We start from the raw sequence: 24,114 nt of genomic DNA, 5'->3' as shown, positions 1-24,114 counted from the left end.
CCCGATCGAGAGATCATGCCGAGAGGTGCCGCTCACACTTACTGGCTGTGAAACCAAGACAGCACTCCATGCTCGACAACCACCCAGAACAGGTTCCATCCAAAGAATCGGGAACGCTGCAAAAATTAAAGCCAATCAGACCAACGTACAGGGTTTGGGTTCAGGTTTATTATCGTTACGTCTACCGAGGTGCAGTGTAAAGCTTTGTGCAGGTCACCCTGTCAGATTAGGTCATCATCCTAATGCCCCTGTCCCACTTAGGAAACCTGAACGGAAACCTCTGGAGACTTTGCGCCCCATCCAAGGTTTCCGTGAGGTTCCCGGAGGTTTTTGTCAGTCTCCCTAATGGTGGAAAGTGGTTTCCGCTTCTTCTATGTTCCGGCGATTATTTCAAAAAATTCAAAACCGGCCGCGACTAAAAATAGGTTGCCGTTTTAAAAATCGGTACAGTTTTAGTCGAAGCCGGTTGTGATGCTAGTTGAAGGTGGTTGCCGAAGGTTGCAGGTAGTGGAAGGTAAGATCTCCCTGATGGAATAAAACTGGGTGAAAAAAAGGTTAATATTAACATAAGCATGTGACCTGTCACTCATGGCCGTGCTCAATCATAGTTGCAGAGTTTGCAAAAGCAAAAGAAAAAAGTTTTTTTTTCAATCATTCTGAACCATGAGCGCAGAGAAGGAACTAGTTAGGTGGATGTTACTAAAAGTACATCTACTGCTGTCATGGTTCAGAATGATTTAAAAAAAACCTGGGAGGCTTTTGCAAACTCTGCAACTATGATTGAGCACGCCCAGGAGTGACAGAGGTCACATGCTTATGTTAATATTAACCTTTTTTCCACCCAGTTTTATTCCACCAGGGAGATCTTACCTTCCACTACCTGCAACCTTCGGCAACCACCTTAAACTAGCATCGCAACCGGCTTCGACTAAAACTGTACCGATTTTTAAAACGGCAACCTATTTTTAGTCGCTGCCGGTTTTGAATTTTTTGAAATAATCGCCGGAACATAGAAGAAGCGGAAACCACTTTCGACCATTAGGGAGACTGACAAAAACCTCCGGGAACCGCACGGAAACCTTGGGTGGGGCGCAAAGTCTCCAGAGGTTTCCATTCATGTTTCCTAAGTGGGACAGGGGCATAAGGTGTCTAAAGAAGGGACTGGACCCGAAGACTCTTTCTCCAGAGATGCTGCCTGACCCGCTGACTAGCACCAGCACTGCGTGTTAATCTTGAGAGTAATAATGTATAGTCTTTTCGCTGACTGGATGGCACGCAACAAAAAAGCTTTTCACTGTACCTCAGTCCATGCGAGAATAAATTAAACCAAACATGTTGGGCTGAAGGCCCTATTTCTGTGCTTGCATCTATTAAATGGATACATCACACTCATAAATTCTCACAAATTCACATGAAAATTAGTTTACCTTAAACAGAGGTCCTTCAAATCGCTGCACCATTTTACACATTCCCTAAAGAGGAAAAATAAGCTGAAATTAGTTACAATATTTGTCCTGAACATTGAAAAACAACATTATCAAAGATTTAAGGTACACAAAAATGCTGGAGAAACTCAGCGGGTGCAGCAGCATCTATGGATCGAAGGAAATAGGTAACGTTTCGGGCCGAAACCCTTCTTCAGACTGAAGAAGTTTCACAACCTCCTCTCTATGCCTACCTATCAAAGATTTATATTCTTTTAGCAATAATGCTGATAATCCAACACCTTAATAAGCAGATCTTGCATCTAAATCTTTCCTCGTTTAAAACTGGGTTCTCATTGCTGTTTGTCAATGATCACAGCAGTAATCTCCGATCCAACTGAGAGTCACCCAGCGTGGGAACAGGCCCATCAGCCCAACTTACCCACATTGATCAACATGCCCCATCAACACCAGTCCCACCTGCCTGCATTTGGCCCATATCCCTCTAAACCTGTCCTATCCATGTACCTGTCCAAATGTGTCTCAAACATTGCAATAGTACCTGTCTCAACTACTTCCTCCGGCAGCTCATTTCATACACCTATCATCCTTTGTGTAAAAAAGTTTCCCCTCAGGTTCCTATATAATCTTTCCCCCTCACCTTAAACCTATGTCCTCTGATTCGGAGGACATAGGTACACTGTGGATGGCTCCATTGTAATCATGTATTGTTTGTCCGCTGACTGGTTAGCACGCAACAAAAGCTTTCCACTGTACTTCTGTAAGGGTCTCGACCCGAAACGTCACCTATTCCTTCGCTCCATAGATGCTGCCTCACCCGCTGAGTTTCTCCAGCATTTTTGTCTGCCTTTGATTTTTCCAGCTTCTGCAGTTCTTTCTTATACCCTACTCTAGGTAAACTACTCAATGCAGTTCACCTACTCAATGCAGACTAGGTGACTGTTTCACTAAACACTTGCACTGGTTCTGCCAAGGTCTACTGGATCTCCTGCCTTGTGATCAGTGCTGCAACGAGTGCAACAAACATCCTCCCCCACCTCTCCCCCCCAATCTCCTCTTTGTGCCCTGCCTGAACGCACACCCATTTCTCACACAGGACACAGCCAGACCATCACACAAACTAAACTCCCTTCTATTAACTCCTGGGTTCGATCCCGGCTACAGGTGCTGTCTACACAGACTTTGTACGTTCTCCCCATAGCCTGCGTGGGTTTTCTCCGAGATCTTCGGTTTCCTCCCACACTCCAAAGATGTACAGGTTTGTAGGTTAATTGGCTTGATATTGAATTGTAAAATTGTCCCAGGTGTGTGTAGGGTAGTGTTAATGTGCGGGGATCGCTGGTCGGTGCAGACTCGGTGGGCCGAATAGCCTGTTTCCGCACAGTATTTCTAAACTACACTGAGCTAAACCGCTCTTACAACTAAAATAACACCCCTGATGAAATGGACGGACCAACCTTGAGCGATTTGCCACCGAGTATTTGTCTGATCTCAACGCCACAGGCCAGGTCGTAAGGCAACTGATCTGTGAAAGGAAATTCAGAGTAGATTACTAGAGTCTTTGACCACCGAACCAATCTCAGTCCATCACATTGACCAGACTTCCCACCATTCATTCCATCTACAAGTTCAAAATTATCGGGGCAGAATTACAGCGTTCGGTCCATTGTGTCTTTGCCGCGCACAACTCCATACGCCTCCACCGATCGAAGTGGGACCGGCCCCGCGAGGCCGTATGCCTCAAGCGACCACGTTAGGTCGCGCTAGACGCATGCAATCGCATGCTGGTGGGACAGGCCCTTTAGTCTTAGCACTATGTTCTATGATAGTCCAGTACTCTTGCAGTATTTAGATTAGTTTATGTACAAAGGTACAGTGAAAAGCCTTTTTGTTGCGTGCTATTCAGCCAGTGGAAAGACAATCGAGCCATCGGCAGTGTGCAGATACTGGGTAAAGGGAATAATGTTTAATGCAAGATAAAGTCCAGAAATGTCCCGGTTGGGAGGGAGGAGGAGAAGAAAGCTGGGAGAGAGGAGAGGCAGGACAGAGCATGGCGGGGAATATGTGCACACAGACGAGGGGAGGTTTGATCGGCAGATGGTTACAACAAAGGCCAGAGATTAAAGCAGAAGGTGTGAGACAAAAGGATTGAAGAGTTGTCAATTGTGAAGCCAGAGGAAGGAATGTGGGAGGAGGGGGAGAGGAGGAATAGGTGGTAGTCCAGGTGGGGCACAAGGGCCACCTAAAACTGGACAATTCAATGTTGATACCGTTGGGTTGTAAGCCTGTGACTTCATAAGTTCGTACGTTCTAGCGGCAGAATTAGGCCATTCGGCCCATCACGTCTACTCCGCCATTCAATCTGATCTATTTTTCAACCCCATTCTCGTACGTTCTAGCGGCAGAATTAGGCCATTCGGCCCATCACGTCTACTCCGCCATTCAATCTGATCTATTTTTCAACCCCATTCTCGTACGTTCTAGCGGCAGAATTAGGCCATTCGGCCCATCACGTCTACTCCGCCATTCAATCTGATCTATTTTTCAACCCCATTCTCCTGCCTTCTCCCCATAACCCCCGACACCCTTTCGAATCAGGAATCTGTCAATCTCTGCTATAAAAATTCCCAAATGATGCCCTCAACAGCCGCCTGTGGCAATCAATTCCACAGACTCACCACCCTCTGTCTAAAGAAACTCTTCCTCATCTCTTTTCTAAAGATACATCCTTTTAATCTGAGGCTTTGACCTCTGGAGCTAGACTCTCTCAATAGTGGAAACACCCTCTCCACATCCACTTTATCCAGCCTTTCACTATTCAGTATCCCCCTCATCCTTCTAAATGCCAGTTGAGTACAGGCCCAGTGCCGTCTAACACTCATCATATGTTAACCCAATCATTCCTGGGATCATTCTCGTAAACCTAATCTGGATCCTCTCCAATGCCAGCACATCCTTCCAAGATATGGGGCCCAAAACTGCTCACGATGCTCCAAATGCGGCAAGATCGGGGTCTTACAAACCTCAGCATTCAACATGGGCTGAAGTAGTTAAAACTACAGATGGGAAATAGGAGAGGTTGATGAATGAATGGTAGGGCTCTGGGGAGTGTTGTAGAGCAGAGGGATCTAGGAGTGCAGGTACAGATGCTCCCCGATTTACGATGCTTCGACAGACGATATTTCGACTTTACGATGGTGCATACGCTGGGCATCGGCAGCGAGCCGCAGCTCACTTCTGGTCACTTTTATTGGAACGTAACCCCATCGTAGGTCGAGGAGCAGCTGTACATAGTTCCCTGAAAGTGGTATCACCGGTAGTTCGGGAGTGTTGTAGAGCAGAGGGATCTAGGAGTGCAGGTACACAGTTCCTTGAAGGTGATATCACAGGTAGATCGGATGGTGAAAAAGGCAACTGGCACATTGGTTCCTGGGATTATTCTCGTAAACTGCCTGCAAGGTGCCCAAGCGGGATGGGAGTTGCAGCTTCTACTCACTGTTGTTGTTCTTGATGCTGGACTTTGCATCGTACTTGAGCAGTTTGACGACACACTGCCTCTGCCCCCGATAGGCTGCACAGTGCAGCGGAGTGTTCCCCAGCTTGTCCGTACAGTTCACGGCCGGAGGGCTCGACCGGTTCAGCTGGGAGCAAAGATCAACATGGAACAACACTCGCCACGCACTGACCCCACTCTATTCCGTCCACACCCGGCCCTTCAAGGGTACTGACCTCCCCACCATCGAAGCGATCCGCGGTAGCATGTCGCCGAATACACTATCAAACCCCAGGTACAGGTGTACAGTGGGGAGCATACCTGGGATGGCAGGACTTTCATATGAAGAAAGACTGGATACTCGCTTGTACTCGCTAGAATTTAGAAGATTAAGGGGGGATCTTATAGAAACTTACAAAATTCTTAAGGGGTTGGACAGACTAGATGCAGGAAGATTATTCCCGATGTTGGGGAAGTCCAGAACTAGGGGTCACAGTTTAAGGATAAGAGGGAAGTGTTTCAGGACCGAGATGAGAAAATCATTTTTTACACAGAGAGTGGTGAATCTGTGGAATTCTCTGCCACAGAAGGTAGTTGAGGCCAGTTCATTGGCTATATTTAAGAGGGAGTTAGATGTGGCCCTTGTGGCTATGTAGAGAAGGCAGGAATGGGATACTGTTGGATGATCAGCCATGATCATATTGAAGGCGGTGCAGGCTCGAAGGGCCGAATGGCCTACTCCTGCACCTATTTTCTATGTTTCTATGAATGAGGGAGGCTACGTAGAGAGCCGGTCCATCACAGGTATTTCCCCACTGTTGAAGGTATGTACCGGAGGTGCTGCCTCAAAAAGGCAACCAAAATCATCAGACCCACACCACCCTGGCCATGCTCTCATCTCCACTGCTACCATCGGGAATGTGATCTGTGACCTCCAGGTTCAGGAGCAGCTTCCTTCCGGGAACCATCAGGCACTTAAATGCTACAAACACCAACTAAACTACGAGCTACAACCTACCTTGATTGCGCTTGGGACTTGGGGCTTTGATTTTGTTTTTGCACAGGTAGAACGTGCAAACTCCACTCAGACACAGCACCCGGGGTCAGGATCGAACCCTGGCCTCTGGTGCTGTGAGGCAGCAGCTCTACCCGCTGCGTCAACGTGCCACTAAATGATGGGCCAAAGGGCCTCTTCCTCAACCAAGTGATTCTACTTTGAATTCTCCAGTGGAGAAAGGAAGGCAAAAGGTTGATGGTACTGTGTCCAGCAGCCCTGCCGTCTCTACAGCGGCCTCTGCAACAGTGCTCACCAATGCAGTAATTCCTGCGGTGTCCCCCTCCCGTGCAGCCATCAGCAGCAACTCCTCCATTTTCCTCTGTTGTGTCATTTCAGCGGCTGTTTAAATCAAAGACAAGATTCTCAAACAACGCGGCTCCACTAGAAAAACATCAATATTAGATAAGACACAAAAAGCTGGAGTAACTCCACGGGTCAGGCAGCATCTCTGAAGAACATGGATAGCTGACATTTTGGGTCGGGCCCCTTAGTTTTAGTTTTAGAAACAAGGGGCCAAACAAGAAACAAACCCTTCGGCCCACCGAGTCGGCGCCGACCCACGACCACCCAGTAAACTAGTTCTATCCTATGCAATAGGGACAGTTTACAGAAGCCAATTAACCTACAAACCTGCTTGTCTTTGGGATGTGGGAGGAAACCCACGCGGTCAGACAGAAAATACTAACTCCGTACATCAGCACCCATGGTTAGGATGGAACCCGCATATCTCTGGGGCTATGAGGCAGCAGTTCTACCGCTGTGGCACTGTGCCAATAATGCTAGTTGAGATAAACTCAAGTACAGACAGAACAAAGGGGAAGATACAAAGTGCAGAATATAGTTCTCAGCATTGTAGCGCATCAGTTCCAGACAAAGTCCAATGTCCACAATGGGGTAGAGGTGAATCGGACAGTACCATAGCTTTTTGAAGGACTGTTCAGAAGCCTGATAACAGAGGGGAAAAAGCTGTTTCTAATTCTGGTGGTGCGCGCTTTCAAGCTTTTGTACCTTCTGCCGGATGGTAGCAGGGTGAAGGAGGAATGACCGGGGTGGGACAAGTATTGGAAACAAGGAAGTGCAGATGCTGGCTTACACAAATTGCTGGAGTAACTCGTTGGGTCAGGCAGCATCCCTGGAGAACATGAATAGGTGATGTTTTGGGTCGGGACCCTTCTTTAGGCTGACAGTAGGGAGGTGTGAAAAGGTAGCTGGAAGAGAGGAGGGGCAGGACAAAGTGTGAAGGTGATATGTGAAGAATAGGCAACAGGGTGTGTAAGTCGTTGGTTATGTTGGCATGGAGTTGATGTTGGGGAGTCTGGTCTGTGTGATGGACTGGGCTACATTAACAACTCTACTTCACAGAAGAACACAAATTAGAACAGCAGCACATATTTTGCTTGGCCAGGTAACAACCCAGCGGTATGAATCTTGATTTCTCCAACTTCAAGTACCCCTTGCATTCCCTCTCTCAGTTCCTTCCCCAACCAAGTGCAGGAAACATGTTCCCGTTGTTGGGAGGAGTCCAGAACCAGGGGCCACAGTTTAAGAATAAGGTGCAGGCCATTTAGGACTGAGATGCGGAAAAACCTTTTCACCCAGAGAGTTGTGAATCTGTGGAATTCTCTGCCTCAGAAGGCAGTGGAGGCCAATTCACTGGATTTTTCAAGCGAGAGTTAGATTTAGCTCTTAGGGATAACGGAATTACGGGATATGGGGAGGAAGCAGGAACGGGGTACTGATTTTGGATGATCAGCCATGATCATATTGAATGGTGGTGGTGGCTTGAAGGGCCGAATGGCCTACTCCTGCACCTATTGTCTATGTTTCGAGTCGTTCTGCTGGTTTCACTATTCATATCTCTTCGTTATCAACTTGTCCATAGCCAATAATGGATGTTGTGGGCTCCATCTTTCCCTGGTCATCGGTGCCGGCTCTGATCTGTTCTGTCCCTTTTCATACCTCTAGCTTCCCTCACCATTGTGGGCTCCACCATTCCTTGACCATTCTTGCTTTTTGCATATCTTTCATTCATTTGTTATATCTCTCGTTGCCCTCTGCCCTGATGCTCAGTCTAAAGAAGGGTCTTGACCCGAAACGTCAACCATTCCTTTTCTCCAGAGATTCCGCCTGCCTCGCAGAGTTACACCAGCATTTTGTGACTATCTACAACTCTCTGCAATTTTGTGTGGTCTTGGGCAGAGCTGTTCCCAGACCATGGAGTCATTGAGCACGGAAATAGACCCAACCGATACGGAAATAGACCCATACCGACCAACATGTCACATCTACACTAGTCCCAACTACCTGCATTTGACCCATATCCCTCTAAACCTGTCCTATCCATCAGATTCAGATTCAGATTCAAACTTTATTGTCATTGTGCAGTGTACAGTACAGAGACAACGAAATGCAGTTAGCATCTCCCTAGAAGAGCGACATAGAATATGAGCAATAAATAAATTTATGTGCATACAGTCACAGTAGTGCAATTATTTTTTCCTGGTGGAAGGAGTGTCCGGGGGGGGGGGTGGGGGGGTGATTGGCAGTCACCGAGGTACAGTGTTGAGTAATGTAACAGCCGCAGGGAAGAAGCTGTTCCTGGACCTGCTGGTCCGGCAACGGAGAGACCTGTAGCGCCTCCCGGATGGTAGGAGGGTAAACAGTCTGTGGTTGGGGTGAGAGCAGTCCTTGGCGATGCTGTGCGCCCTCCGCAGACAACGCTTGCTTTGGACAGACTCAATGGAGGGGAGTGAGGAACCAGTGATGCGTTGGGCAATTTTCACCACCCTCTGCAGTGCTTTCCGGTCGGAGACAGAGCAGTTGCCATACCATACTGTGATACAGTTGGTAAGGATGCTCTCGATGGTGCAGCGGTAGAAGTTCACCAGAATCTGAGGAGACAGATGGACCTTCTTCAGTCTCCTCAGGAAGAAGAGACGCTGGTGAGCCTTCTTGACCAGAGTTGAGGTATTGTGGGTCCAGGAGAGGTCATCTGAGATGTTGACCCCCAGGAACCTGAAGCTGGAAACACGTTCCACCTCCGTCCCGTTAATATGGATGGGGGTGTGCGTGCCGCCCCTAGACTTTCTGAAGTCTACAATGAGCTCCTTGGTCTTCTTGGAGTTAAGGGCCAGGTTGTTGTCAGCGCACCATGCTGCTAGGAGCTGGACCTCCTCCCTATAGGCCGACTCATCGTTGTTGCTGATGAGGCCAATCACCGTTGTATCATCTGCATACTTGATGATGGTGTTAGTACCATGTACAGGTGTGCAGTAGTAGGTGAAGAGGGAGTAGAGGAGGGGGCTCAGCACACAGCTCTGTGGAACGCCTGTGTTCAGGGTGAGGGTTGAAGAGGTGTGCTTGTCTAACCTAACAGACTGGGGTCTGTTGGTTAGAAAGTCCAGTATCCAGTCGCAGAGGGAGGGGTCGATGCCCAGGTCACCAAGTTTGGTGATCAATTTAGAGGGTATAATGGCGTTGAATGCTGAGCTGTAATAGATGAACAGCATTCTTACGTAAGTGTCTCTGTTGTCGAGGTGGGAGAGGGCGGAGTGAAGTGCCGTTGAGATGGCATCCTCCGTATTCCTGTTCAAGCGGTAGGCGAACTGATAGGGATCCAGTGTGGGGGGTAGGCAGCTTTTGAGGTGTTCCAGGACCAGCCTCTCGAAGCACTTGGTGATGATGGGGGTAAGTGCAACTGGGCGGAAGTCGTTGAGGCTCGCCGCAGTGGAGTGTTTTGGCACCAGGTACGATGGAGGTGGTATTAAGGCACGTGGGGACAACTGCTTGGGCAAGTGACAGGTTGAAGATGTCAGTCCAGACGTCTGTCAGCTGCACAGCACAGGCCCTGAGGACGCGCCCAGGGATGCCGTCAGGGCCAGCAGCCTTATCCATGTTCCTATCTAATTGTTTCTTAAACGTTGCGATAGTCCCTGCCTCAACTACCTCCTCCTGCTGCTCATTCCATACACTCACCATCCTTTCTGTGAAAAGGTTACCCCTCACATTCCTATTAAATCTTTCCTCCTCACCTTAAACTTACGTCCACTGGTTCTCGATTCCATTACTCTGGGCAAGAGAGACTGCATCAAATCAGGAGCTGGGCAAATCCGTGATGGTTCGTTCCTCTTACCTTCCAGCATACATCGGATGTCCTCATCCTGGGTCACACCTTTGGCCATCTGCCCGTCTCCATTGATGACCTCAGCGTCTGCACTGTACTGCAACAATAGCAGAACCAGCTCCTGCAACACACAACGCAAGATTGTTCTGCTGAACACCTACGCTCCATTCACCTTAGGTCATAAGGTCATGAAGAATTAGGCCACTCGGCCCATCAAGTCTACTCTGCCATTCAATCATGGCTGATCTATCTCTCCCTCCAAACCCCATTATCCTGCCTTCTCCCCATACCCTCTGACACCTGTACTAATCAAGTATTTATCTATCTCTGATGTAAAAATATCCACTGACTTGGCCTCTACAGCCTTCTGTGGCAAAGAATTCCACAGATTCACCACCCTCTGACTAAAGAAATTTCTCCTCATCTCCTTCCCAAAAGAACGTCCTTCAATGCTGAGGCTATGACCTCTAGTCCTAGACTCTCCCACTAGTTGAAACATCCTCCCCATATCCATTCTATCCAAGCCTTTCACTATTCTGTATGTTTCAATGAGGTCCCTCCTCATTCTTCTAAACTCCAGCGAGTGCAGGCCCAGTGCCGACAAACGCTCATCATAGGTTAACCTACTCATTCCTGGGATCATTCTTGTAAACCTCCTCTGGACCCTCTCCAGAGCCAGTGCCTCCTTCCTCACTTATAGTGCCCAAAATTGCTCACAATATTCCAAATGCGGCCTTACCTGCGCCTTATAGAGCCTCAACATTACATCCCTGTTTTTGTATACAAGCCATCTTGAAATAAATGCTAGCATTGATTTTGCTTTCTTTACTACTGACTTGACTTGCAGATTAACTTTTTGGGAATCCTACATCAGCACTCCCAAGTCACTTTGCACCTCCGATTTCTGGATTCTCACCCCATTTCGAAAATAGTCTACGCCTTTATTCCTACGACCAAAATGCATGACTCCACACATTGCTACACTATATTCCATCAGCCACTTCTCTGCCCACTCTCCCAACCTGTCCAAGTCTTTCTGCAGAGTCCCTGCTTTCTCTACACTACCTGACCCTCCACCTATTTTCGTATCATCCGCAAACTTGGCCACAAAGCATTCAATCCCCTCGTCCAAATCATTAATATACCTTGGTGCTGCAAACCAGGCCGCATCTAAGGAAGGACGCGGATAGGCGATGTTTTGGGTCGCGACCTTCCTTCAGCCTGATTGGAATAGGGGGGAGAAAGCTGCAACAGTAAGTTGGGGCTGGACAAATCCTGGGCAGAAATGTCAAATTATAGAGGAAGTAACTTTAAGGTCAGATGAAGGAAGTTTAAAGGAGAAGTACGAGCAAGTTAATTGTGTTTTTTAAACACACACAGAGTGGTGGGGGCCTGGAATGTGCCGCCAGTGGCTGTGGTGGGGGCAGATACGATAGTGGTGTTTAAGAGGCTTTCGGATAGGCACATGGATATGCAGGGAATGGAGGGTTATGGATCATATGCAAGCAGGGGAGATTAGTTTAACTTAGTTTAACTCATGTTCGTCACGGACATCGTGGGCTGAAGGGCCTGTTCCGCTGAAGCAGCAGCTTTGTGCCTAACCTCCCATCACCCGATTGAACGGAGAAACCAAGAGTGGGGTGTCGGGAACTGGGAATGAGATTGAGCTTTAAAAAGGGACGCTTGAATTGTTTGATTGAAAAATATAGCATGGAAACAGGCCCTTCGGCCCACTGAGTCCACACTGTCCACCGATCACCCGTTCACACGAGTTCCACGTTATCCCACGTTCTCATCCACTCCCTACACAGGCAATTTACAAAGGCCAATTAATCTACAAACCCGCACGTCTTTGGGATGCGGGAGGAACCCAGGGCACCCAGAGGAAGCCCACACGGTCACAGGGAGAACGTATAAACTGTCCCCTCAGCACCCATAGTCAGGATAAAACCTGGGTCTCTGTCGCTGTAAGGCAGCAATTCTACCGCAGCACCACTGTATCTATCAGCCCTTTTGCTCCTTTATGCAGTACTAATATAGTGCATTAGTGCAGGCATGCGGGATTAGTTCTACAAGTAAGACTGAAGCGCAGGGGACTTCGGCCCCCTCTCCCTACTATCCTACTGGCCAACGTACTGTCCCTTGAAAATAAAGTGGAGGACTTAAGGGCAAGGCTGCTTTATCAAAGGGAGCTGAGGGAATGCTCTGTGTTCTGTTTCACAGAGACATGGCTCACCCCCAGCTCCCCAGACACAGCGGTCCAGCCTGAAGGGTTCTCCATCCACCGTATAGACCGTACGCAGGCATCTGGGAAAGAGAGAGCAGGGGGCGTCTGCGTGGTGCTCAGACGTGGCAGTCCTGTCCAACTCCTGCTCTCCACACCTCGAACATCTGGTGGTGAAGTGCCGCCCCTTCTACTTTCCGAGGGAATTCACCTCCATCATCCTGACCGCGGTCTACATCCCACCCCAGGCTGACGTCTGTCCATCACTGGAGGAGCTGCACGCCGTGGTCAACAAACACCGGACGTCTTACCCCAAGGCGTTTATCACCGTAGCCGGGATCTTCAATAAAGTAAACCTCAAGAAATCGTTCCCTAACTTCCACCAACATGTCTCCTGCTGCACCAGAGGACCAAACACCCTCGACCACTGCTACACCACCATCAAGAATGCCTATCGTTCTATCCCTCGCCCTCACTTCGGTAAATCCGACCTGCTTCATCCTGCCTACAGGCAGCAATTAAAGAGCGCACCCCCAGAGGTGAGGACAGCACAGAGCTGGTCGGGGTGGGGGGGGGCAGAAGAACAACTCCAGGACTGTTTGGAGTCTGAAGGCTGGGCTATGTTCAGGGACTCGTCAACGGACTTGAACAAATACGCCATAGTCGTTACAGACTTCATTATGAAATGTGTAGAGGACTGTATCCCAACAAAAACCTTCCAAGTATTTCCCAATCAGAAACCTTGGATGAGCGATGAGATCCGCACTCTTCTGAAGACCAGACACCGGGAATTCATGTCTGATGATACAGAGGTCTATAAGAAGTCCAGATACGACCTTGGTAAGCGAATGGTATGTTAGCATTCATAGCAAAAGGATTTGAGTATAGGAGCAGGGAGGTTCTACTGCAGTTGTACAGGGTCTTGGTGAGACCACACCTGGAGTATTGCGTACAGTTTTGGTCTCCTAATCTGACGAAAGACATTCTTGCCATAGAGGGAGTACAGAGAAGGTTCACCAGACTGATTCCTGGGATGTCAGGACTTTCATATGAAGAAAGACTGGATAGACTCGGCTTGTACTCGCTAGAATTTAGAAGATTGAGGGGGGATCTTATAGAAACTTACAAAATTCTTAAGGGGTTGGACAGGCTAGATGCAGAAAGATTGTTCCCGATGTTGGGGAAGTCCAGAACAAGGGGTCGTAGTTTAAGGATAAGGGGGAAGTCTTTTAGGACCGAGATGAGAAAAACATTTTTCACACAGAGAGTGGTGAATCTGTGGAATTCTCTGCCACAGAAGGTAGTTGAGGCCAGTTCATTGGCTATATTTAAGAGGGAGTTAGATGTGGCTGTTGTGGCTAAAGGGATCAGGGGGTATGGAGATAAGGCAGGTACAGGATACTGAGTTGGATGATCAGCCATGATCATATTGAATGGCTCAAAGGGCCGAATGGCCTACTCCTGCACCTATTTTCTATGTTTCTATGTAAGGCCAACAAAAAGGCCAAAAGGGACTTCTGCTCCAAGCTGGAGGATGAGACAGATGTTCAGCAGCTATGGCGGGGCTTGAATGCAATCATCTCCTACAAGGTGAGATCAGGAGGCAGCTTGAATGTCGGCGTAGCATCACTCCCTGACGAGCTCAATGCGTTTTACGCACGCTTTGATAGGGAGAACACTGATGTGCCTTCTCGAGCCCCCATTCGCTGATACCATGATGGTATTTCGGTCATGGTCACAGAGGTCGACATCAGAAAATCCTTCAGAGTGGTGAACCCTCGAAAAGCGCCTGGACCTGATGGTATACCCGGTCGTGTTCTAAAAACCTGTGCGGACCAACTGGCTGGAGTTTTTACGGACATTTTCAACCTCTCACTTCTGAGGTCTGAGGTTCCCACCTGCTTTAAAACGGCATAAATTATACCAGTGCCCCAGAAGAGCAAGGTGACGTGCCTCAATGCCTATCGACCAGTGGTACTAACGTCGGTGGTGATGAAGTACTTTGAGAGGTTGATCATGGCGCAAATCAACTCCTACCTCGACAAAAACCTGGACCCACTGCAGTTCGCTTACCGCCACAACAGATCAACGGTGGATGCAATCTTTCTGGCTCTCCACTCCGCTCTGGACCACTTGGACAACAAAAACTCATATGTCAGGCTGTTATTCATCGATTACAGCTCGGCGTTTAACACAATCATCCCCTCCAAACTGGTTACCAAACTCGCAGAACTGGGTTTCTGCGCATCTCTATGCAATTGGATCCTCGACTTCCTCATTCACAGACCAGTCTGTTCGTATTGGTGGAAATGTGTCAACGTCAATAACAATCAGCACGGGAGCACCTCAAGGCTGCGTGCTCAGCCCCCTACTATACTCACTCTATACTCATGACTGCGTAGCCGGTCATAGTGCGAACTCCATCATCAACTTTGCTGATGACCACTGTTGTGGGACGTATCACTGATGGAGATGAGTCAGAGAATAGAAGTGAGATCGACCGTTTGACCAAATGGTGCCAGCACAATAACCTGGCTCTCAACACCAGCGAAACCAAGGAACTGATTGTGGACTTTGGAAGGGGTAGGAGGGGGACCCATAGTCCCTTTTATATCAACGGGTCGATGGTGGAGAGGGTCAAGAGCTTCAAATTCCTGGGCGTGCATATCTCATAAGATCTTTCCTGGTCCGAGAACACCGATGCAATTATAAAGAAAGCACATCAGCGCCTCTACTTCCTGAGAAGATTACGGAGAGTCGGTTTGTCAAGGAGGACTCTCTCGAACCTCTACAGGTGCACAGTAGAGAGCATGCTGACCGGTTGCATCGTGGCTTGGTTCAGCAACTTGAGCGCCCAGGAGCAAAGACTGCAAAATGTTGTAAACACTGCCCAGTCCATCATCGGCTCTGACCTCCCTACCATCGAGGGGATCTATCGCAGTAGCTGCCTCAAAAAGGCTGGCAGCATCATCAAGGATCCACACATCCTGGCCACTCACTCATCTTCCCGCTGCCTTCAGGTAGAAGATACAGGAGTCTGAAATCCTCAACATCCAGGTTCAGGAATAGCTGCTTCCCCACAGCCATCAGGCTATTAAACTCAACTCAAACAAAACTCTGATCATTAATAGCTCATTGCACTTTATCTGTTTATTTATGTGTGTATACATATATATATATATATATATATATATATTCATTAGTATATGGTCACATGGATCTATTCTGTTCTGTATTTATTTATGCCTACTATTGAAGCAAAGCAAGAATTCCATTGTCCTATCTGGGACACATGACAATAAACTCTCTTGAATCTTAAGTCACAATGCAGCTTTATCGGACATTGGTTAAGCCGCATTTGGCGTATTGTGCGAAGTTCTGGTCGCCACATTAGGGGCGGATGGTGGGGGCTTTGGAGAGGATGCAAAGAAGGTTTACGCGCAAACTCCACGCAGACAGTATTCGAGGTCAGGACCAAACCAGGGTGTCCGGCATTGTGAGGCAGTGACTCTACCCGCTATAGAAACATAGAAACATAGAAATTAGGTGCAGGAGTAGGCCATTCGGCCCTTCGAGCCTGCACCGCCATTCAATATGATCATGGCTGATCATCCAACTCAGTATCCCGTACCTGCCTTCTCTCCATACCCTCTGATCCCCTTAGCCACAAGGGCCACATCTAACTCCCTCTTAAATATAGCCAATGAACTGGCCTGGACTACCCTCTGTGGCAGAGAGTTCCAGAGATTCACCACTCTCTGTGTGAAAAAAGTTCTTCTCATCTCGGTTTTAAAGGATTTCCCCCTTAACCTTAAGCTGTGACCCCTTGTCCTGGACTTCCCCAACATCGGGAGCATTCTTCCTGCATCTAGCCTGTCCAACCCCTTAAGAATTTTATAAGTTTCTATAAGATCCCCTCTCAATCTCCTAAATTCTAGAGACTATAAACCAAGTCTATCCAGTCTTTCTTCATAAGACAGTCCTGACATCCCAGGAATCAGTCTGGTGAACCTTCTCTGCACTCCCTCTAGGGCAATAATGTCCTTCCTCAGATTTGGAGACCAAAACTGTACGCAATACTCCAGGTGTGGTCTCACCAAGACCCTGTACAACTGCAGTAGAACCTCCCTGCTCCTATACTCAAATCCTTTTGCTATGAAAGCTAACATACCATTCGCTTTCTTCACTGCCTGCTGCACCTGCATGCCTACTTTCAATGACTGGTGTACCATGACACCCAGGTCTCGCTGCATCTCCCCTTTTCCTAGTCGGCCACCATTTAGATAATAGTCTGCTTTCCTGTTTTTGCCACCAAAATGGATAACCTCACATTTATCCACATTATACTGCATCTGCCAAACATTTGCCCACTCACTCAGCCTATCCAAGTCACCTTGCAGTCTCCTAGCATCCTCCTCACAGCTAACACTGCCCCCCAGCTTAGTGTCATCCGCAAACTTGGAGATATTGCCTTCAATTCCCTCATCCAGATCATTAATATATATTGTAAATAGCTGGGGTCCCAGCACTGAGCCTTGCGGTACCCCACTAGTCACTGCCTGCCATTGTGAAAAGGACCCGTTTACTCCTACTCTTTGCTTCCTGTTTGCCAGCCAGTTCTCTATCCACATGCAATACTGAACCCCCAATGCCGTGTGCTTTAAGTTTGTATACTAATCTCTTATGTGGGACCTTGTCGAAAGCCTTCTGGAAGTCCAGATACACCACATCCACTGGTTCTCCCCTATCCACGCTATTAGTTACATCCTCGAAAAATTCTATAAGATTCGTCAGACATGATTTACCTTTTGTAAATCCATGCTGACTTTGTCCAATGATTTCACCACTTTCCAAATGTGCTGCTATCCCATCTTTAATAACTGACTCTAGTAGTTTCCCCACTACCGATGTTAGACTAACTGGTCTGTAATTCCCCGTTTTCTCTCTCCCTCCCTTCTTAAAAAGTGGGGTTACGTTTGCTACCCGCCAATCCTCAGGAACTACTCCAGAATCTAAAGAGTTTTGAAAGATTATTACTAATGCATCCACTATTTCTGGAGCTACTTCCTTAAGTACTTTGGGATGCAGCCTATCTGGCCCTGGGGATTTATCGGCCTTTAATCCATTCAATTTACCCAACACCACTTCCCGGCTAACCTGGATTTCACTCAATTCCTCCAACTCCTTTGACCCGCGGTCCCCTGCTATTTCCGGCAGATTATTTATGTCTTCCTTAGTGAAGACGGAACCAAAGTAGTTATTCTATTGGTCTGCCATATCCTTGTTCCCCATGATCAACTCACCTGTTTCTGACTGCAAGGAACCTACATTTGTTTTAACTAATCTCTTTCTTTTCACATATCTATAAAAACTTTTGCAGTCAGTTTTTATGTTCCCTGCCAGTTTTCTTTCATAATCTATTATTCCTTTCCTAATTAAGCCCTTTGTCCTCCTCTGCTGGTCTCTGAATTTCTCCCAGTCCTCCGGTATGCTGCTTTTTCTGGCTAATTTGTACGCATCATCCTTCGCTTTGATACTATCCCTGATTTCCCTTGTTATCCACGGATGTACTACCTTCCCTGATTTATTCTTTTGCCAAACTGGGATGAACAATTTTTGTAGTTCATCCATGCAGTCTTTAAATGTCTTCCATTGCATATCCACCGTCAACCCTTTTAGAATTAATTGCCAGTCAATCTTGGCCAATTCACTATGCCACTGTGCTGCCCTGATATTGAACAACTTTCAGTGTAGGTTTTTGAGACTCTATAAGGAGCTTCTCCCTCACCTTCCTGCCAGTGTAGGCAGCTCTGTGTAGCGGAGTATCCCCAACATCATTCACCACGTTCACATCCGCTCCGATCTGGCAACAACACAAACCAGGAAATAATCCACTACTGCACGTTAGGATACAATATCCAGATCACTGATCAATGGTACTTTATTGCTACATGTACAGAGTGAAATTCAGTTTTGTGTACAGATCAGTGCACAAGCATTTAGATACAGCTTAGATAAGCATCTCAGATACAGTACAATTATATAGCAGTAGTGTCCGGAGACAGTATACAGAGTTGCCAGTATTGTGTTGAGTTCTGGGCACCAAGTTATAAGAAAGATGTTGTTAACTTGGATAGAGTGCAGAAAAGATTTACGAGGATGTTGCCCAGGACTCGAGGGTCTGAGCTATAGGGAGAGGTTGAGCAGGCTGGGACTCAATTCCCTGGAGTGCAGGAGGATGAGGAGTGATCTTATAGAGGTATCTAAAATGATTAGGCCAGGTGAACGCACAGAGTCTCGGTCCAAATTGTCCACGCTGACCAACATACCCCATCTATACTAGTCCTATCTGCACGCATTTGGACCATATCCCTCTAAACCTATCCTATCCATATACTTATCGAAATGTTTTTTCAAATGGAATGAGCTGCCGGAGGAGGTAGTTGAGGCAGGGACTATTGCAAAGTATATGAAACATTTAGAGAGGTACATGGATAGGACAGGTTTAGAGGGATATGGGCCAAATGCGGGCAAGTGGGATTAGTGCAGATGGGGCATGTTGGTCGGCGTGGGCAAGTTGGGCCGAAGGGCCCGTTTCCACGCTGTACGACTCTAAATATCCCCTCAGTTAACCACTATAAGATCACTCCTCATACTCCTGTGCTCCAAGGAATAAAGCCCTAGCCTGTCCAACCTCTCCCTATAGCTCAGGCCCTCAGGCCCAGTTGTTGACAATCATAATGTTATTTACGTGAAATTTCAACACAAAAGCACCCAAAGTCTGTAAACTTACCTTTAGTAATTCCTCCACCACATCCTTATGTCCAAAGTAACAGGCCAAGTGCAGAGGGGCCCAGCCTAAGTTAGACTTAGTCTGACCTAAAACATAACAACTAGTTAGTCAATTAGTCACAACACTGCCATGGTATGATAGGAGGCACTGCCTCAGAGAGGCAGCCAGTATCATCATGAGTTACTCCAGCACTTCGGGTCTTTTTTCAACTTTATCTATCACATTTGATTTTGCATTGATTGTATCTATGTATAGTTTAGTTCATTATTGCCATGTGTACCGAGGTTCAGCGAAAAGGTTTAGTTTGTGTGCTTTCCACTCAAGAAAAGATAAAGGACGTAAATATGAAAGACAATGGATAGCATGCAAATCAAAGCTTTACATTGTACCTTCGTATCCGTGACATTAATAAGTCATCGTAGAGAAACACAAGGAACTGCAGATGCTGGGTTACCAAAATAACACACAAATTATTGGAGGAACTCAGCCGGTCAGACAGCATGTGAGGAAGGGAATAGACAGGCAACATGTTAGGTTGGGAGCCCTCTTCAGACATTGTCGCAGGGGATAGAAAGCTGAAAAAAAAAATCAAAATCCCACACCACCCTGGCTATGCTCTCATCTCGCTGCTACCATAGTGAAGAAGGTACAAGAACATGAAAGGCAAGCCCTCTAGCATTGATGTTTCAATACTGGGAAAAGGTTGTGACTATCTACCCTATCTATGTCTCTCATAATTTGATATACATCTCTCAGGTCTACCCGCCACCTCCAACACTCCAGAGGAAACAATTCAAGTGTGTACAACTAGTTCTTGTAGCTAATAAAGTTTTGTTTTGGTTGCACGACAGACTTCAGTTTTGTCTGGCTACTTAGTATTATTAATTGTTAATTTAGTATATAATAGAAAGATTAAACGAGAACTTACCGTTTGAAGTTTGATCTTTATTTTATGAGAAGTTGAAGTGAGGGAATACGTGAAGAGCCCGCCAGCCCGCATGCGCGTCAATCTTCGGAGCAGCTGTATGAAACCACAGACTAGTTGCTGACCTAAGCTATAGAAGGATTAACGACCTTAGAACTACCGAATGATTTTTATGAGAAGTAGGGTTGGGAGTGGGCACGTATTCCCTCACTTCAACTTCTCATAAAATAAAGATCAAACTTCAAACGGTAAGTTCTCGTTTAATCTTTCTATTTTATATCGAAGTCACATGAGTGACTACGTGAAGTCTTCAAAGCTCTGTGGTTTCATGCAGTAACCCAATCTGTGTGTGAAACACTTAAACAGATAAACCATTAATGGTAGAAAAAACATGGGTTATTAATACCATGATGCTAACTTGCATACATGGCCATTGTTCTTAACCGGACCATAGTCCCAATTGACTTTGAGTTAAACAATAACTCATGCAACACTATGCAGAATTCTATCTGCAAATATCCAGACATATTCAACCAAATTTTATAATTTATTAACACGCACTATGTAAGCCTCTTGCTGTATGATGAAAGGGAATTACCCATTCTATTGGCTGCTAATGAGCCATCAGCAATATCTTGAGTATTGAATAACAATAAAGAAACTATCTTTCATCTCATAGGTACTAGCAAGCTCAGTGCACTTGTATACCTAATGACACCCCCAATCTCTGCTCTGGTGGGTATGCTGTCAACTTCAAATGTACGCAATCATGCCCATTTTGCTTATGAGATCATTCCCATAACAAACCACCCTAATGTCAATTATGACCCGGAGACCGAGCCAGAGATTGAGTAAAGACTGTGTTCTTTGTGCTGCGATCAGTTGCTGAAAGGATAATCATCTTAAAAATACTGCTCCCATTAGGAATACAGTAGAAGAATATTTGCATAATAATTTAGGGATATTGATCACACACTACAATGAGTGTAGGCTGTAAGAGTGGTCATATAAAAGACACCCTGCATAACGTTAGTGAACAGCGGGTGAATAACCAATCATTTATTGTCCCACGTGGTACTATAGAGAATGACAAAGCAGCACAAGCAGTGTCAATTGTGCTATCACATAAACGCTTCTCTAGGCTCAAACTGAAAGCCACACACAACCTCTGTTACTTCCATTTAAAAGTAACTCACATATTTTGTTCATAAACTTCCCATACAATCGTGCAGAGCTAGCTGCCCGAGAAGACAGGCTGCCCCAGCCATCACTTGTGACCGAGTAAAAAAGGAGTTGCTTCAGCCGCCTTACCATGGCCTGAATGAATAGGCAAAATTGGCACTATTAAATTTCATGTTGCTTCATTCTTAATATTGCAAGAGGTATCTACTGATAACCCCCAAGAATTATCAGCTGCAAATTTTGCATATTATCTAAAACTCGATGACCTTTGATCTGAGTAGGGCAGCATTGACTTCCACCACTGGCTATGTTATCAAAACACCAGATAATCTGTGCCTCAAGTGTATAGATATGGCAAAGTATGCATCTTGAAGATCGATTCTCTGAACTAAGTTGCTGAAAGCCAATCATCCATCTTAAACTGGGTAACTAAACACATGATCAGATTAGCCAAATGCTAACCTGATTCGGCATGCTCCATGTTTCTGTAATCTTGAGAAGTATCAGAAATATACCCCTCTAGTTCTTGGCCAGACCACTCATCCTCCGATGAGATGTCACTGATTCCACTCTGAACCACCATTCCTCTATTGACCATACGGACGGAACCTTATGACTAGAGCTGAAAACATAGCTCCCCTTGATGTGGGAATACGAGTTCCCTGTCAATTTAACATAATGCAAACCTGAATCAGGAAATGCTTCGCAGTCCTCAGACTGAAACCACTTGTCTGAGTCGCCAGAGTGCACAACACAATCTCTTCGACCGCCAATCAGGAATACTGGTATTGAGTGCCTACGGATTATTATAAATACATTGTTGATTCACAACATGAACCTGCTGAGTTTTACGGAGGTTAATAAAGAGACCTTACCTGCCAGCGTCTCTGAACCCGGGTCGATTTGCTTGTTGGAGCTTCAGCGAAGTTCCATTCTTCAGCTGGTGTGATGTTAGATAGCCGATGCCGCTGGCCAACTCCTCTTGTAGTGGCTTGCCCGTCCCAGAGGGAACAGCAAATTGAAAATCAAGAGCAGGCAGCTCTTCCTTATGCGACTCTCGTACATCATGCATTAAAGCATGGGATTCAGGCACATACTCATGTTTGGAGTCAGCTACAAACTGATCTCTGACACTCCCATAGAGTGGGAGAAATAGTGCAAGCCTGAACCAGGCTTTGCCACAGGCTTACGAGTCGAACTGCCTGTGCATGCCACCGTAACACAGAGCATATTTTGTGCCACCATCTCCGATACTCTTCCGAGTGGGAGGAATATTGCAACCCTGAACCAGGAGTTGCCACAGGCGTATGACTTGAACTGCCTGTGCATGCCTCCATAACACGGAGCATATTATTTGGCACCATCTCCAACACTCCTTTCATCCGAGTGGGAGGAATATTGCAACCTTGAACCAGGATCACAATCACATCTGCATAGATGTGGGGACAGAATCCCCTTGATCCAAATCGTCCGATAGGACTTGTCCCACAGACGTGGCTTTGACTTTGCCCCGACTCGGGGTTGCCAAGCTGCTCCCTCTAGGAGCCGAATCAGGACTAGCTGTGCAGATCATTGCTCTGTCGGTATAAATCATCATTATTTATTATACTTACCAGACAGGTTGCACCTGTTAGTGACTCCGAGTCCTTGCTCCCTTCTGGAGCCTCAACGGAGTATTTCAGGGAGAAAATAGAGTGCAACCCTGCACCAGGTGTTGTTTCCTCCGGCCTCCGGCCCCCATATGACTCGGATGAGCCGGCATTATAATCGGAGTCACCTCTTCCCGATAGTCCGCTAGACAGAGTGGGAGAAATACTGCCAGGTGTTGTCACAGGCAAATTCCGTTCATATGATTAAAAGAAGCATATCCCCATTAAATCAGAGATTCGACTGCTCTATCGATATCCACATAGTTGGAGTCTCTTATAAAAGAATCTCCAACAGTCCCCTCTAGTGAGCGGAAATTACCATGACGCCACCCTGAACCAGGTGTAGCTCCCACAGGTGTCTGATAGACACAGCTCAAAAAATGCTTCCTAAGCCAGGAGCTCTGGACTGCAATGGCAAGCCCAATTTCACTACACCATTTAGTGTATGTGATAATAAATGTCCTTTGTAATTATAATTAATGCCAACTCTATTTATAGCCGCCCAAAAATAAAGCATACACTATATGCTGCTGCAGCATAGCTGAGCCCCTCAGCTAGCAGTAACTATGGTTAAAATTGCTCGGTGCTACGGCTGCTGAGCTTACCTGAGCGGTAGCTCCTGGTCGTGGCTATATTTAACTCACCGGCTGCTGCTAATCCTCCTGCAGCGATAGTTGACCTGGCTGCGCCGGCAGCCGCAATTATGAAATCCTAGCTCCTTACGGAGCTCCACGACTGCCTCCAAATCTGGCTGCCTGCTCCTGTTCGGAGCTCTAATGCCGGCAGCCGCAATATCTCATCTCAGCTCCTATGGAGCCCCACGGTGGCTTCCAATTTCGGACCGGCTGCTCCCGTTCGGAGCTTCAACGGCGGCAGCTGCAAACATTTTTCCCTAGCTCCTTATGGAGCTTCCACGGCGGCCCAAAACCCGGCCGCCTCCATCAGCTACGGGCCCGCTGGAAATAAAATTGATTTACCTGCCAGAGCAGTTTCAAATGGCTCCGACTCGCGCGCCATGCGTTCGCGTATTGACGTGCATGCGGGCTCTTCACGTAGTCACTCACGTGACTTCGCTATAATATTGTATATTTATGTGTTATTGCAATAATGTGCCTGTAAAGCTGCAGCAAGTAAGAATATCATTGATCCATTACCAGTACATATGATAACTAAACATGGTGAAGACACAAAGTGCTGGAGGAACTCAGCAGGTCAGGCAGCAT

At 46.9% G+C, this 24,114-nt stretch overlaps 1 protein-coding gene across 4 annotated transcripts in view; it reads right to left on the bottom strand.

Annotated features, from left to right (window-relative positions):
- The window catches only part of osbpl1a (oxysterol binding protein like 1A), a 128,762-nt gene that overhangs the window by 94,165 nt on the left and 10,483 nt on the right, over positions 1–24,114 (bottom strand). For all 4 annotated transcript variants that reach the window (XM_033019514.1, XM_033019513.1, XM_033019512.1 and 1 more), the window contains exons 3-10: positions 19,136–19,221; positions 18,131–18,205; positions 10,128–10,239; positions 6,249–6,334; positions 4,942–5,086; positions 2,903–2,970; positions 1,428–1,472; positions 43–116 (exon numbers count right to left, since the gene is read on the bottom strand). In XM_033019514.1, coding sequence (XP_032875405.1) covers positions 43–116; positions 1,428–1,472; positions 2,903–2,970; positions 4,942–5,086; positions 6,249–6,334; positions 10,128–10,239; positions 18,131–18,205; positions 19,136–19,221 — 691 coding nt within the window. The remainder of the gene's footprint in view (positions 1–42; positions 117–1,427; positions 1,473–2,902; positions 2,971–4,941; positions 5,087–6,248; positions 6,335–10,127; positions 10,240–18,130; positions 18,206–19,135; positions 19,222–24,114) is intronic.

This window comes from Amblyraja radiata, chromosome 4 (genome assembly GCF_010909765.2).
Source record: "Amblyraja radiata isolate CabotCenter1 chromosome 4, sAmbRad1.1.pri, whole genome shotgun sequence".
Classification (NCBI taxonomy): Eukaryota; Metazoa; Chordata; class Chondrichthyes; order Rajiformes; family Rajidae; genus Amblyraja; species Amblyraja radiata.
The sequence above is the reverse complement of the archived record's forward strand: the minus strand, read 5'-3'. Positions and strand labels throughout refer to the sequence as shown.